This window comes from Catharus ustulatus, chromosome 20 (assembly GCF_009819885.2).
Source record: "Catharus ustulatus isolate bCatUst1 chromosome 20, bCatUst1.pri.v2, whole genome shotgun sequence".
In the NCBI taxonomy this organism is placed as follows: Eukaryota; Metazoa; Chordata; class Aves; order Passeriformes; family Turdidae; genus Catharus; species Catharus ustulatus.
The window spans coordinates 5,496,809-5,512,741 of NC_046240.1; the positions used below are offsets into that span (position 1 = coordinate 5,496,809).

Below are 15,933 nucleotides of genomic sequence, written 5' to 3' on the forward strand. Positions count from 1 at the left end.
ACAGTGCTGGGTGCTTAGCTGCAGCCAGACACACACTGCCCACACCCATAACAACCCTTGTATATTGATAAGCCAGCCCTCCCTGCACTTGTGCAGATGTCACTGTTCTGAGCCAGCTCCTCCTTTGTCCCTCCTCTTGGAGTCTGCACAGTCCTCTGTGCTTCAACCCTCACCATGGTCAGAGATAACTTTCAGCATTACAAAACTTTTATATAAACAAATCAGATCTAACAGAACTTCTTACATTCAACATCACACTATCCATTTATTACACAGAGAACAAAAATGCTTTATATTGGGCTGTGGTGGACTTGCTTTGGAAGCAGTTTTTACTTGCTGCTTTATATCTAGTTTGTAACTCTCAGAGCCATTTTTCTCTGAAATAAAAAGCAGTGTTAAAGCACCCCTACTTTAACACCTTCTCTGAGGGTGAGAACCATGCTCCCAGGGGCTGTTGCATCCTGGGACAAGTAATTTCCAGTCTTAGAAATTCAATTGCAGAATCTCTCTTTGAAGCATTTCTTCATTTGATAAACTAGAGCAGGAATTAAATTTTGAGTGTCTTGAGTGCTTTCCTTGGATTCTTCAGACTTTGGGAATGTTTTTAATATACTGCATGATTTTCTTTGTGGAGGAGAAAAACTTCATTGGTCATAACAGGTGCTGCTGCAGCAGTTGTGTTACACTTTCTGTTTCAGTTAGCACAGCAAGAGTCCCAAAACCTTGGAGTTCAGGGAGAAGGGGAGCTTCAGCCAAAACTCAGAGCCCTCTCTGAATACATTTTTTGGGATTTGTCTCTCCAAAACCCATGCTGATTAATTTGGCTAAATTCACAGCACATAATATTTGAGGCATTTATGTTTAGCTTCATGTTTGCTTATGGGTGTCAGCTTGAGAGCTGAGCCACATCTGCTTGTTATGTTCCAGCTTGGTGCCTGTGTTTTCCTGAAAGTGATTTGGTTTTGAGAGGTTTGAGACTGGTGTATAATTCCCAAGGATGTGCTTGAAAATATTCCCTAGGTATGGATTGAACATGGCTGGGGATGGTTGCTGTGTGTGAACTCCTAGCTGGGACTTGGGAACTGCCTTGCTGGGTAACTCTTGTGCAGTGCCTCTTGTCCCTTTGCATGGGAACAGATGGGCTTTTGTTGATAAGAGCTCTTATCAGACTGGGGAACAGCCGGACACAGTGAGCCACTCGCTGTAAAACAGGGCTGAGCACATCACATGGCAGCATGGCTTCAAATGGAGAGGATAAAAATACCCTTGCTCCTCTCAGGCACAGGTACCCCAGTGTGAGGAGTCACTCTGGCACAGACCTGACTGGATCTGTGGCATCCATGGCATTGGGATGCTTTAGGTTTTGACCTACCCAAAGAGCAGCAGTTCTGAACAGCTGGTCTAAAAAAGTGTTTCAGATATTTTGCAGACCTTGAAGGCTGTCCGGTTTGGAGCAGTGAATCTTTATAGTTTCATTTTGTAACTTATTTTATCTGTGTTTCCATTTTGTACTTGGCAAATTATTCAAAGCAAAATCTAGTGATTCATGTGGTCCTTAGATTAAATTTTGTAGCTTTGGTAAGTCCAGTAAATCTTACTGTCTTTCAGTTAAGAATCATTATTTTTCTTAGAGGCATAGCACTGTGTTTTGATATCCAGATAATGATTTATTATCTAGAAGTCACTTGGAGGTATAGAATAGATGGATTTACTGGGTGCTTTTCATAAGATGTTTTGTGGTAAAATGGTTTAATTACTTAAAGTCAGTTCTTTCATTTCCGTGGATTTATGATTTAAAATAAGAGCGCAGTGTCAGATGTAAACATCAAAGACAGATACATCAATGCAGAAAATTTCGGTGTCTGTTCCTGTCTTACTTTTTAGTTACATTTTAGCTGCTTTAGTTCCTAAAGGGTGTTAGTGGCATCGGGTTTTTTTGAAAGCTGAAATTTTACAGGACTGTTCTGCAGTTTTCATGATAATAGCTCCATAACTTCATAGGAACTACCAGAATTCCAACCTTGTGCATGTGACTGCAAAGTTGTCCTGAATTTAAGGCACTTCAGTACAAGTCAGTTTTGCTTGGCTAAGCATTGGGAGCAGCTCCAGGGGTGTCTGACGCTGTCAGAAGAAATGGTTTTGTAGATCTGTGTTGTGGAGATGACTCCTGCTGAAATGACACGGGAACGTGGAGCTTTGGAAAGAAAACAGTGTGTTCTGTTCTCTCTGGAAGAGGCAGAAAGGGGAACCCAGGAGAGTTTCCAGGGTGAGTGTGTGTGAGAGCTCCCCGGTCCCTAACACAGGGCAGGGATCCCTGGCTGCCTGCCAGGGTGTGAATGGAGCTGTGACAGCTCGTTAAAATGATCCTAGAAAGGACAACGGGCTGCGAAGATAAAGTCAGCCTGGGTGTGAGGCAGGAAGAGGTCTTGGGAGCAAACAAAGCCGCTGAAGAGGGAGCTGTGGAGGGCTCATCACTACAGCAGAAGTCCCCTGAACATGTTGGACATGCAGATACTCAGGCAGTTACCTTATCCTGCTTTTAATCAGCTATATTTTACTCTGGTCACAAAGCTTTAATGCATCCCTCAGCACTGCTCCCTCGCTGGCATTTGGCTTCAGGCCAGGCATTAATGAGTACCCCAAGCCCAGTGTGATTTGGCTCCTCCAAATCTATTAGCATATCTTCAGAGCAAGATAAAACTCATTAAAATAATTTGCATTTGGGCATTAGAATTTCTGATAATTTTTTAATACCTACTGCCAAACTCTCAGAACTGTGGCACTGTCCTTCAGGTGAAACTACAATTTACCCATTTTCTGAAAAAAGAACAGACTGACAGATCCCTTAACTTCTCTCTGATGGTGATGAAATGAGTCTGTAGCACATGAGCTTCCCAAGGCTCATGAGGGATATCTCTGATAAAGGAATGCACACCATTGTGTAAGATTTGGTTTATTAGAAATCATAATAAAGTAGATTGTGTTTGAGTCGTGTTCTATTGTGCAGGACTCTGGTGAAGGCAACTTGAATTACAGAACAGCCCCAAATTACAGATCCTTGGAAGCTGTGTGCTGAAACCTTTACATGACTGAGTTGCAGATCTGAGCTTCAGCCCATACCCTCCCTGGTGTCTGTGCAATTCACTTTTTTACACTCCTATTTTTGACCTCTGTCATCTCTGTTCAGTATCCCCCCACTCTCCCTGTGTTTCATGTTGAGGAGGAATCAGTCCCTGCCCAGGTCACTGGGCTCCAAGGCAGTCCAGCAGACATCAGCTGCTCCAGAGCAGCTCTCCATGTGTGAGCTCTTACCTCAGCCTGTCACAGAGCCACGCTTGAACTGCTCATGACCTGTGCTCAGATTATCCCAGTTAAATGACTGAACTTTGCTGTGCATGCTGGAGCAGTGCTTGTAAATAAATGCATGGAAGCCCAAAGTAGTAACTGCACAAAGGCAGCTTGAATGTTTCATCCACATGTGAGTACTTGGGATCTTTTAAGTGTTAAAGCATCTTCAGCTGAAAATATCCTGAAAAGGGCTGTGAAGATGGATATGTTTGCTCTGCTAAGTTCTTTAGTTGTGGGCCTGCTGCTGTGCTAGTTCCTCAGTGGAAGTGCTGGCACCTGGGGAATGTACAATGTACATCCCATCAGCCTCTTCCCCTGGGAGCTAAGGAACATCCAAGTAACTATTGCCCACTGTAATTCACTGAGGAGCTTCACATTGCTCTCTTTCCTTTGCCACGTTTCATTTCTGCAGGTTTTTTGAGGTTTTTCTCTGTCACACATAGCAGTCAGCAGGGAGGCAGATTTAGGGTGTTGGTGTGTCACATTTTTCAAAGGCAGCAAGCACGGATCTTTAGAGTTTAATTATCTGAAGCACTCCCATCAGCTCTAAGAATAGGACATGCACTTGCAAATTCTTGTCTGCTTTTACTTTCTCTTTTTTAATTTCCTCTCACCACTCTTGAAACAAAGAAACATAATGGGATAGCAGAAGACTTAGAGGGTTTGGTTGATACCTTCACCATAACTGTGTGTGTAGTATGTGAACTCTGGATCTGCATTCATTTTTCTTGCTCTTTGCATTTCCTCATCTTCCTGCATTCAGGCAATGCTAATCATGTGATACTTTTGTGACTTGAGGCTTTTTTATTTTTTTAACTCAGATCTAGCTTTTTGTTGGATCCTCCTGAGAAAACTGAGAAGAAATGAAAGTGCTGGAGGAAAAGTGGTGTTGTGTTTAATCTTAGAGGGAGGGGAGCAGGTTCTCTGAGGTGTTTACTTCCAACACAAAATCATCTTGAGGAGAGGCAGTTTCAAACAGTAGCATGGTTTTAATTACAGAACACAATACAACATTGGAGGGACCACTTTTCAGTCAGGCTTGCCTATTGCACCTTACCAATTGACAGAAATTCAAGGAAAAATGAAGCATCAAAGTTTTTAGAGCAAGTGTGCCTTGAAATATCAATTTGTGCTTTTTAAAGCTACCTTTTCATATGACTCCTCTTGTGTCTCCTGATCTTTCATTCATGTTTAAAATTACAGCAAGAAAAAAGTATCCCCTTACAAAATAAAAAGGAACTTTGTTCATCGACATTTGCTGTTTGAATATGTTTAATTTTATTAATATAGAAACTTCTCAACACAATTGTGAAGAATAACCTGGTACCTTCATCAGTCTTGCTTGTATCTTGAATGTATCTCAGGCTTAATTTTTGTTTGCTTACTTCCTTCAGGTTTTGAATGAAGAATGTGATCAGAATTGGTACAAGGCAGAGCTCAATGGAAAAGACGGCTTCATTCCCAAGAACTACATAGAAATGAAACCCCATCCGTAAGTAGAGCTTTTGGGACAGGCTCCCTTGGTTTTATTCTGGGCATCCTCACAAACAGAAGGGTGCTTTTCTGCTAAAGTTTTACCAGATCTGCTCAGATGTGTGGCTTTTGAGTTGTGTATCTCTGGCTGTAGTGTTTAACTCCTTTCAGCAGCTGCACAGGTGCTTTGGGAGGCTTTTCTGGTGCTTGCTCCGGTGTTTTTTAGGGTCAGACAGAACAACCTTGGGGTTAGCAGCCATAAACCAGCAGAAAACCCTTTAGTAGAGAGTTGTCACTACCACTGCCCCAGGAAAAGTGTCTGTGTTCTTGTGATGATTCTCAATTTTACTTACTGAGCAGCTAAGAGTAAAAATTATGGCTTTCACAGCTCTGTAAATGTGAAGGCTGTTTGGGGCTGAACTTACAGTATCTCTGCCACATCCTGAGTATAGAATCACAGAACTTTTAAGGTTGGACAGGAGCTGTAACAGTCATCTGGTCCAACACTTTCCTCACAAACAGGCTGACCTCCAAGTGCTGTTACACAAGAATTGTTGCCTTGAATTGCTGCTCCAGTGTTTGAGTAACCACTTTGAACCTTTCCCCCAGGTGTAATGGATATGCAGCCAGCACATGAAAACTCCAGCATTTCATGACTGGGTGTTTTCTTTGTGTCAGTTCATGTGTTTCTGCTGTCTTCTGCTAAACCTTGGTTCTGCCAAACCTTTGAGATCCTGCAACATCTGAACAAGAACAGCAAGCTCTGGGTAGCAGATTCAAAGGAAGGTTTAGGAGGGAGCAAAACCTGTAATCAGGAGTTTTACAAGGAGCTATAGCTTTTCATTTGCTCACAAAAACTGATGATTTATGTAAGTGTTGACTGTCATTATATAATGAATATATTGCAGTTACATGCAATCAAGAATTATTTTTCTAAGGGCCCTTTTGAAATAGCAGAAGGAAGCTTCTGAGGGCCTGGCCCCAAGAAGGAAGAAGAGGTGTCATACTTTAGAGCAGCTAAGTGGGAAGTGAAGCAAGGACACACAAGAAAATTCTGAAATTGTTTAAAGCCTTGTTTTCTGTAGTAACATGTCTGGTTTACCCTGATTGTACCAGTCCACTGGGGATCACAAATCCACATTGCAGTTTCTCTCACATTGATTTGTGACAATTTTCCAGGCATTTGAGTTATCCTGCAGTGATGTCTCCTCTGATGATCAGTTTATTCTGTGAATCCTCTATGGTATTTTGTTTTACAGGAATAGAGCTGTCATTTTTTTCACTTTTTTTGTATCAAAAGTGAATGAGCAATATTTGAACTTGCAAGTGGGAGAATTTGGTGTAGTGGTTTTTGAGCATAGTTAATTTGATCTTATCTGAAGATGTTTTAAACTATTGATGGCATCTGGATGGAGGCAGTGCCATGTGTCAGCAATGCTGGGAGTTTTAACTACTGCATTTTAACAACCCTGGGAAATTATGCAAAAGTTTTTATAGCATAATGTTGGCTTAGCTGCAGTGCAGAGCTCTCTAATCATACAGGTCACACAAAAAGCAAACTGCAGGCAGCTGAGCAGTGAGAATGCTCCTTTACTCAGACTATCATCAAATGATTTTCAAGAGGTTTTGGAAAGAAAGCAACTGAATATGGATTTAAATCCTGTCTTAGGATCCAAGACTTAAATCTTCCAACTGCACAGCTGGTATTAAATGCCATGTTGCTTGTATTTTGCAAATCTTACAGATCACTTTGTTACTACCAGCAAATGAAACTGAAAGGAAAATGTGACACCTCTCAGTGACCAGATTTACCTGGGGATTAACCCAAAGGGTTAATTTTAATTGTCACCCCAATTAACAAAGCAAAGACTGAGCAGAACTGGGCAGGACAGAGAAGAGCTTTGGAAGCTCTGGGCAGGGAGGTTGCTCTGAAGGCACAGCAACACCTTGCTCTTGAAGGGGGCAGGGAAGACTTTGCTGTTTATGAAACACACATGGATCTGATCCAGGCTATCTCAGGTCTTTGTGTTTGTTATCAGCTTGTCCTGGGGATATTGCTGAAGTCTCACTTTGCAGCATTGTAATTTCTGTGGAGGAACTTGGCCAAGTGAAATGATTGAGGGAAGTGAAGCCGAGGGAATTGCCAAAGTGCCGATTGAGGGGAGGCTGGAGGCGATGGGAGCTGTGCTGTACAATCAGTGCAGCTCCCTCTGGCTGTGCAGCATCAGCAGGAATGCCTGCATTTGGTTCTGCACTGCTGACAGGATGAGTTTCACCTGCATTACAGAGCTTGTTGGACTCAAGCCTTATCAGGCTTAGCCCTTCAGAAGAAAAATTGTGGGAATGTCATTGTCACTTTGCTCAATTCTCCAGAAGTGATTTTTGACATGCTTTGATGTTTGTTAATTTTTTCAGACATTCTGTGGCAAAGATAGGTACACAACACTTCTGCTGCTTTACAACTGTGTTCTTAAGTAGACAGTAATCCTGCAAAATAACTTTGTTTCTTCTCCAAGGTTTTCCTTTAATTTAATTCAGGTTCTTTTACTCTGGCTATTGTGGTAGTAAAGCTGTAAAACTCCAAGGAAGCTGAAGAATTGTGACAGATTTTTAGTCTTTCTATCTGAAGTGCCTTAGAAGCAGGTAGCAGAAAACTTACATAGTTTGGCATTGTCACTTTTAAAAGAGCAGTGCACTTCTACTTTGTAGTGATTCAGTAAAATTTAGGGGGAAAACAGATAAACTGGTGAGGCTTCAGGAAGGGTTCTGTTAAACTCTTTCAGGCTTTCCTTCTTACTTTATCGACAAGGGTGAAGTAATTTTTGTTTGTGTTTAAGGTGAGACTTTTTTGTGTGAGTAATTGAGAATTATTTGAGAACTAAACAGGATTAAGACACTTTGTAAACAAGAAATATGGTGAGATATCAGAAATGATAAAGCTTGCTTCAAGCAGCATTTGGCAGAGAGAAAATTCAGGACTTCCTTGTCTTTCTGACAGCAGTGCCAAGAGCTCAGGAATATAAATACTACCTTTGAATTCTGAAGGAGTGTCACTTAATAGTTTCCCTTGGTTGATTTTTGTGGGTAACAGAGTGCAGTAAGGGCCAGGTGGATCTCCAGTGGTCTGCCACCACCTCACCTTAGGTACCAAGAAGCAGCAGGTGCTAAGCCACCCAGAATATACAAAATGACATTCTTGATCACTGGAAATAGCATGGTTGAGGGAGGAAGCTTTTCCTTTTCATTCCAGGGGATAAAAAGTACACAAGAATTTCAAACAAGTAAAGTGTGTTTGTAGCCAAGTAATCAGTCCTTCCTCAGCTCTAGAGGTAGTTTCCCCTTAGAGAGAAAGATCTGGTGACTTTTTGACGTCATGAGAGCTCCAGCTTCTCTTAAGAATGACTGTTTCAGGAAGGATTCTGCAACTCCTGCCTTGTTGCTGCAACAAAACCTTCACTGCAAACAGTGGGCTGTGTGAGTGGAGCTCTTGTTATGAAATGCTTTCCTCTAAGGTCAGTCATCTGCATGGGTGTGGGTGTGATAAGTGCTGCTGTCCTGTGTGATCTGTTCCTCAGAACTGAAAGCTCTGCTTTTTAGTTGTGAAGATGCTTCTGCTTTTCTCATGCCATGTGACCTACCACTTATCCCTTCTTTGCCTTTAATCTTGGATTAGTCTGGAAATGCAAATATAAATGGGGGCAAGGATCCCATGACCAGGCTGGTGGTCAGTGCTGATGATCTGGTGGCCTGGGGTAGGTTCAGCCTTGGTGTCATGGTCAGCCTGTGGCTGGGGAGAATTTTGGATGTGGTTTGCACGAGGCAGCTACTTCATGTGACTCCTCCTGTGAAAGCTGCTGGATTGTCCTGCCTGTGGGAGAAAGCAAGAAAAGAGGCTCCTGAAACAAGTGTCATCAGCATCTTTTCTGGAACAGAATCCATGCCTAGCTCAGCACTCCTCTGCAATGGAGCAGAGAGACCTTGAAGGAACTTTTCTCACTTGGTCTGTAACTGCAGTCCTGGCACCTGCCTCAGCTTTCTGACAGATGATACTTGTCTTGGACCATAGGACTGTGGTAGGGCTCAGAGATTGGGCTCTGGGCTGCAGGAGCAAAGAGCTGCTGGATGAAGATATTGATTCTTTTTACTAAAGTAATGTCTTAGCACCTGATCTGAAGGAGACAAGAAATTGATTTAGATACAAAATGCACTTTCCACTGTGCACTATGGGGCAGTGCATAGACAAGATGTTGTTTCCAGAGCTGTGGTGTTTCTGGCTCTTCCACAGATGGATTAAAATTCATAACTTTTCCTATGACTTTCTTTTCCTCCCCACACAGGTGGTTTTTTGGAAAGATTCCCCGAGCGAAGGCTGAAGAAATGTTGGGCAAACAGAGACATGATGGTGCCTTCCTCATCAGGGAGAGTGAGAGTGCTCCTGGGGACTTCTCCCTCTCAGTCAAGTAAGTCATGCCCAGGAGCAATTGTGTGCTAATCAGGCTTCTGCTGCTCCTTTGGACTGTTGAAAGGGCAGGTGATTGTCAACACTGAGGAGCAGGAATAATCTCACAGATGCCCTGCAGCATTCCTGTTCTTCTAGTGACATTTATTCCCTCTCTGATAGAACAAACATCTTTGCTCTGGTTTGCAGTGAACCCACTGCACTGACCTGGTGGCACATGGCTCACACAGGCCCAGGCACTGCCTGGTGGCTTCTTTGTGGATAACATTCCACCCTCTTACAGCCACAGAGCACCTCCCATCCTCATTCCTCCTCTGCAGTGCAAGTTATTACTTTATCTGCCCTCTGTGTAGTACATTTGCAAGGATGTTTTGGTGATATTCCCATTTACTAGCACTGAGACATGGAGCTGTGAAACCAGAGGTCCTTTTGAGCTCTCACAAGTATATTCCACATGGGTTAGGAAGAAATTCTTTTCTGTGAGGGTGACACAGGTTGCCCAAAGAAGATGTACCTGCCCCATCCCTGGAAATGCTAAATGCCAGGTTGGACAGGGCAGTTGTTCCTGCCCATGGGAGGAGGGTTGGAATGATGTGGTCCTTAGGTGATTCCCAACACAAGCAATTCTGTGATTCTCTGATCTGAAGTCACTCAAATAGAGGTATTAGAAACCTGAGAAGATCTGTGAAGTAATTTAATGTAGGATGGGGATGGGAGGGAATCTGTCCTCAGCAGTTGATTTTGACTTTTTTTTGGTTTTTGTTTTTGTTTTTTAATTATTTTCTATATTTTTCTACCATAAATAAACAAAAATTTCTTTAGAATCCTTAGATTTTTTATTATTCATGCACAATTCCAGCTGGCTCTGTTTTCTGTGGCTGTCAGTGATCTGTCCCAACAACATTTGTTTCTTTTTTTTCTTTGGTCATCTTTGGTCTGTAACCAGATTTTTGTCCTTCTGTACAGCAGCACTGAGTCATGCCAGCAAACTGGATTAAAGCCACTGATTTTAGAGATGTTTATATTTCTGTCATGGATAGAGTCATCTAGGCTGGAACATTAGATATGAATGGAAGCTTCAATTGAGAAAGTGCATTCCTTTAAGAAGCAGAAAGTTAGAATGGCATAGCTGGGCCTGCCTGTTCAGCCTGGTGTTGCCACCTGGTGGTAATGTCTCAGTTTGATGGTTTTTCCTGTGTGTATAATTTAGGAAAGTCCTTTTCCTAAACAGTGATCTGTAGGATTTGAAATTGTGGGAAGTTCACAGGTTGAGGGAGGCAGAGCAGAGGCAGCACCCAGTTGTTTGAAGGCAGTGTCTGCTTTCCCCACTGATTGATAGGAGCCATGCATGCCAAGGGGGAGCAGTTGTCCTCTGTTTTCAATGTTTGAGGCTGAAGTAAAAATACCAATGTGCCATTCATCTCCAGAGTTCTTCTTTATTCAGATTAACTCATTGGAAATGTAGCTTCCACTGAATGCCATCATTTGTCAGAAAAAATTGTTAGTACAGAATTGAAGTGGCTGGTTTATGTGTGCAGCATCACTTTTGAGCAATTTAGGGGTTATGGGGTTTTTTTTCTGTTACATTTTGTTTTGGGGTTTTTTTTAAAGACCAGAGAGGTCCTTTTGTTTCATAAGAGAGCCCTTTGCACAAGTCCATTCTGGTTGTCAAAGGAGCCAATCCTGCCCTCCCTGTGGCAATGTTTTCCCAGGAATTTGCCTGTAATGGGACTGGTGCTGATGCATTGCTTAGCTGCACGTACCCAGTGGTGCTGTGGGAAGGAGGAACTGTGTCTGAGGAGCAGAGAACCATGGCAAGAGGAGCACAGACTGAAAATGGCTCCAGTTAGTTGTGAAACTGCTGGGTGTGAAGAGCTGAACCAAAGTACTTGTGCTGTTTGAGTGGCAATCCTGTGTTTGGGGATGTGAAGTGGAAAGCTCCAGGGTGCAGCTGTGTTACTGTGACCTTGCAAAGTCCCTGGCATTTGTCCTTGGGATTCTGCACCACCTTCAGCAACACAGGTGACAGCATATGTATCAAGAAGTACATATGATTCCAGCTATGGAATTGCATCATGTTATCAGTGTCACTGACAGCTTTCACTGTGCCCTGAAGGACCTTTTTGTTCCAAACTCTTTGCTCATGATCTCAAAGGAGTTCTCCATGGCTAATGATGTGCTCTTTTATGTTCTTCATTCTTTCCACACAGGTTTGGAAATGATGTGCAGCACTTCAAGGTGCTTAGAGATGGGGCTGGCAAGTATTTCCTTTGGGTGGTGAAGTTCAATTCTTTGAACGAGCTGGTAGATTATCACAGATCCACATCTGTCTCCAGGAACCAGCAAATATTCCTCCGGGACATCGAGCAGGTGCCACAGGTAAGAGAAGTGTCCCTGTAAAGTGCCCTGGTCAGGCTATTGTAATCACAGTATGAAGTGGGATTGCATTTTAGAGTAAGAAAGAACCTTACTGATTTTTTTTTTACCAGTGGAAGTGTATCTTTAGATCATGCAGTCAAAATTTTACTGGTAAATCAGCTGCATTGTTGTGCAAAGCACTCCTCATCTCCCTGGAGTTGAGGCAAAATTATTGTTGCTGCTTGAGCATTTGACTTGTAATGCTTATGGATTCTGTTGCAGGAAGATAGTCTGATTCCCGTGACTTAAAAATGGATTTGCTCATGTTACAGAGCCCAGTAAGGGAGGATGGGGAAGTGCAGCCCTTAGTAAGGCTTTGATGTTGGGCTTTCCTGAAGAGGTGGTTAGAGCATATGGAGCATCTCTGGTTTGGATCTAGCCAGTGTGAAGAGAATCCAAAAACTGTGAAGTGCCAGCAGAGCAGCTTGTATATACCCAAGTCTTTATTTTGTTTCGTTTCCCAGGTCAATCAATGTTCCTCAGCTGCAGAGTGTTTCATGTAACTGCATGTTTTGTCAGTTCTGAGTAAATCCTTTTGCTTCCTTGTACAGCGTTCTGGTTCTAGCCTGAAGACAAGGGGTGTGGAATTTGTGCAGCTGTCCAGGTGCCACAGGCAACTTTGTCACAGTTTGTCTGCACTTAACCCTTGGCTCTGCACTGCCAGGTCAGAGATAAACAGAGGGTGAGGGAACAGCTGGCTGAAAAGGACAAGCATGAAGAGATATTCCTGACCTCATGATTTTAAGACTGCAAATGTATTTTAAACAAACTGTTAGCTTTTCCATCAGAAGGGAAGACTTGCTGACCAGGCAAAACAAAGAGTGACAGAAGAGTTAAGGAAAATGTGTAAAATGTCAACATCCAGTTTTTAGGGGGAACTTTGTGTAGATCAATAATATTTGTGCTGTCAATTATGAAAACAGGACAAGTAAACAGCAATATTATTACTGCAATAGAACACAGATTTACAATAGGCCACAAAAAGTGAAAAATACTAAAAAAACATCTGAATCATCTCTAGTTCAGTCCTTTCACAGAAATTTGAGCTTTTCGGAGGTGTTTTTAGCACTTTGTTGCAGCTGTTGGGAGCTGTCCTGCAGGAAAAGGGAGCAGCCCAAGTGTTTATTGTTAATCTGTGGTGTAAGACAGCTCCTGCTCAGGGTGCCTGCAGTGCTGTGTGTGTTTCTCACTGTGTGTGTTTCTTCTTCCCCTTTCAGCAACCAACATATGTTCAGGCCCTGTTTGATTTTGATCCTCAAGAGGAAGGAGAGCTGGGCTTCCATCGTGGAGACTTTATCCAAGTCCTTGACAATTCTGACCCCAACTGGTGGAAGGGAGCGTGCCGTGGACAGACGGGCATGTTCCCACGCAACTACGTGACCCCAGTGAACCGGAACATCTAGAGATAAATATTAGAGATTATTTAAGGAAACCAGAGAACCAGTAAATACACATACAGAGCCTAACTGCAGCCAGTGACCTAAAAAATCACACGGCGGTAAAAGCGGAGTCACCTTTCACCGTGAGGTGATCCTCCTTCCCTCAGTACGGAACTTCAGGGGCGGGGGGGAAGAGTTCAACTTACACACCAAAACTTATCTTAAAGGAAAAAAAAAATGGAAAATAGAAAAAGGAGAGAGAGAGAGAAAAAAAAAAAATGAAAATAACAAATTTCCTCAGCTGCTCCTGGGTTATCCCCTTTTATTCACTCTTGTTGCGATGAGTGTTTTAAGGTCACTTAAGGTCTCACCACCACAACTCTTTTTGTTTTCCCCTCCTCCTCTGTCCATCAGTGCATGAAGTTTTAATGCCATATAAAGTCCTAGCCATGCAGTTAAAGGAAAAGGGAGAAACTCTGCTGGTATTTTCTCTCTCTGCAAACGGTCTTCATTTGACATGAAGGGACACGAGAGAAGAACCAAATCCACAGTCCTGCCTTTAAAAAAAAACAAAAATCATCAGTTTCTGCTTTTGCCTTCAACATTCAGCATTTCTTGCCTGGGAAAGATGAGGTGTTAATCTAATTTTTATTGTCTCTTCTCCTTTGGCACTTTCTTCTGAAGCTCAGCAGCTTCCAAACAGAGGAAGGGAGAAGGGTTGTGTGGCTTTTTGTTCTATTTTTTACTTTTGAGTCACAGAGCTGCTTTGAGAAACTCCAACGTACAACTGAAGTCTATTAATGCTGTGCTGACAGCTTTTTTGTTTTTTCTTAAAGGTGTACGGTTGAGCACATTCTGTAATTTTTTCCATAGTGCCTTCCCCTTATTTTCTTTTTTATTATTTTTTAAGTTAAAAGGACAGTCCAGAGCTTTTCAGAGGGGTTTTTTTTCTGCCTATGTGTAAATAAATACTTTGGGGGAAGGGGGCAAAGGAGGGTGGTTTTATCAATGGACACTTGAGAAAAACCTACAAACAGAGATGGAGCTTTAATCTTCAGATTTGTCTTACTGTTCAACTTCCCTTATTCCAAGGAAAATAAAATCAAGGCATTCAAGTGGCAACTTAGGCTGCTCAGAGGTGGAGAGCTGCAACCAGGAGCCTCAAAAGAAGTAAGAGAAAGGGGAAAGTTATGATGAGGAAGAATATTTTGGGGAGGGAGGGTTAAGGGGGAAATTTGGGAAAAAATAACCCTGAGATGTCCTACAAAATGTACATTCCTTTGGTGGAAAACTTCATAATGCAGAGAAACCTCAAGAAATAGTGCTTGAAAAAAAAAAACTTTACGCTCTTAGTGAATGTTTCTACGTGATGCATGTGATCAGCCTGTCTCCTCGGCCTGGATAGGCAGTATTTGCAGTCATGTTGCTCTTGAGAAGTGGAGTTGGCATCCCTGTTCTCCAGTCTCTCCTCCCTCCTCAGGTCAGTGTTCCTGTTGAAGTAGCTCCCCGCCCGCTCCTGTTCACAGCAGGCTGTGTGTGACTGTTCTCCCCACCCTGCACCCCCGGGGCATTTCTGGTGGCCCTTTGCTCCTCACTGGAGCAGTGTGACATTGAATTGGACAGAAGGAAAGCAATCAGCCCGCAGCGCTCTCTGTGCCAATCTTCAGTTGCGTTGTTTTTCCCTTGGTGGCCGTTTGGCTGGATCCCTTCACCCCAGCACCATCCCAACCTGTAGCAGAGATCTCCTCCCACCCTGCCTCAGCACCGGCAATCTTTTGTTGGAGGGTGCCTTTTTTTGTAGTGTTACAAAAAGTTTTACTCCCGAGATGGACTCTGCCTTACACTTTGATTTTCCAGCAAATGAAAGAGAGAGCTACCCTGTAGAGTATTACTTTTTCCCCCTCTCCTTGCTAGCTGTCACTCACTTCCTTCCCACTTTGTAAAGTGATTGGAAAAGAATCTATGGCATTCTACACCTGGACCATTTGATTGTTTCCTTATTTTGGAATTGGTGTATATCATGCAGCCTTGCAGACATATGTCTTGTGTGTGTATATATATTAAAAAAATTTTCCGTGTTTAAATAAAAAAAAAAAGGCCTATGTACTTAATCCTTTAACTCTGCAGCATTTGGTAGATAGTAATTAACTGTGAATAATAAATATACATTGAATTCTTCACTTGAGCATCTGTCTGTTATTTCAGTTAACTGCCCAAGCTGTGAGCTTGCAGTTCAGACACATCTGGAGCCTTTTGCTGAAGGAGGAGGTGGGTGTTGGGCTGCTGCAAGCACAGCAGCCAGGCTCAGGCTGTTGTGGCTTTGGCTCTGCTCCATCAGGGCCCTGCAGATAGTTTTCACTTCTGTTACCTAAAGAAGAATGGTTCTGTTGGGTTAACAAGGTGTGTGGGCAGCTCTCTGCTGCTTCTCTCCAGCCTTTGCTAATGGTCAGAAAGTGCCTGAGAGTGAATGTTGTAGTTCATTTTAACATACATGGGAGTTTTGGGTGTTTTAAAACAGTTGCTCTCAGTTGTTATGTTTAAATACTGATGATGTCAAAGTGGAAATTCCTGGTGTTCCTATGATTATTTATTTATTTTTCTTTCTTTGTGCCATGGAAAATTCATGGTGTGGCTTGAACTGCTTGGCTTGTTGTGTAATGCTGTAGCAGAACGTGTTGCTTGAAGTGGTGTCTTACTTACCTTGGGTTGCTTAGAGAATCTTGCTTCCCCTGTGCTTTATCGAGACAAGAGGAGGTTTGTTGGTCTGTAATGTGTAAGGTGGAGGTGGGAGCAGGGCTGAGGGCACTGTGTGCTGCATGCTGAACTTCCCCTCTCACAGCCCTGGCTGTGGGACCA

At 42.8% G+C, this 15,933-nt stretch overlaps 1 protein-coding gene across 1 annotated transcript in view; it reads left to right on the forward strand.

Moving 5' to 3' along the window:
* Positions 1-15,257, forward strand: part of GRB2 (growth factor receptor bound protein 2) — a 49,640-nt gene extending 34,383 nt beyond the window's left edge. The window contains exons 3-6 of the mRNA XM_033076784.1: positions 4,743-4,840; positions 9,159-9,281; positions 11,491-11,659; positions 12,916-15,257. Of these exons, the coding sequence (XP_032932675.1) occupies positions 4,743-4,840; positions 9,159-9,281; positions 11,491-11,659; positions 12,916-13,101 (576 nt within the window). The 3' untranslated portion in view covers positions 13,102-15,257. The remainder of the gene's footprint in view (positions 1-4,742; positions 4,841-9,158; positions 9,282-11,490; positions 11,660-12,915) is intronic.
* Positions 15,258-15,933: the final 676 nt, after the last annotated feature.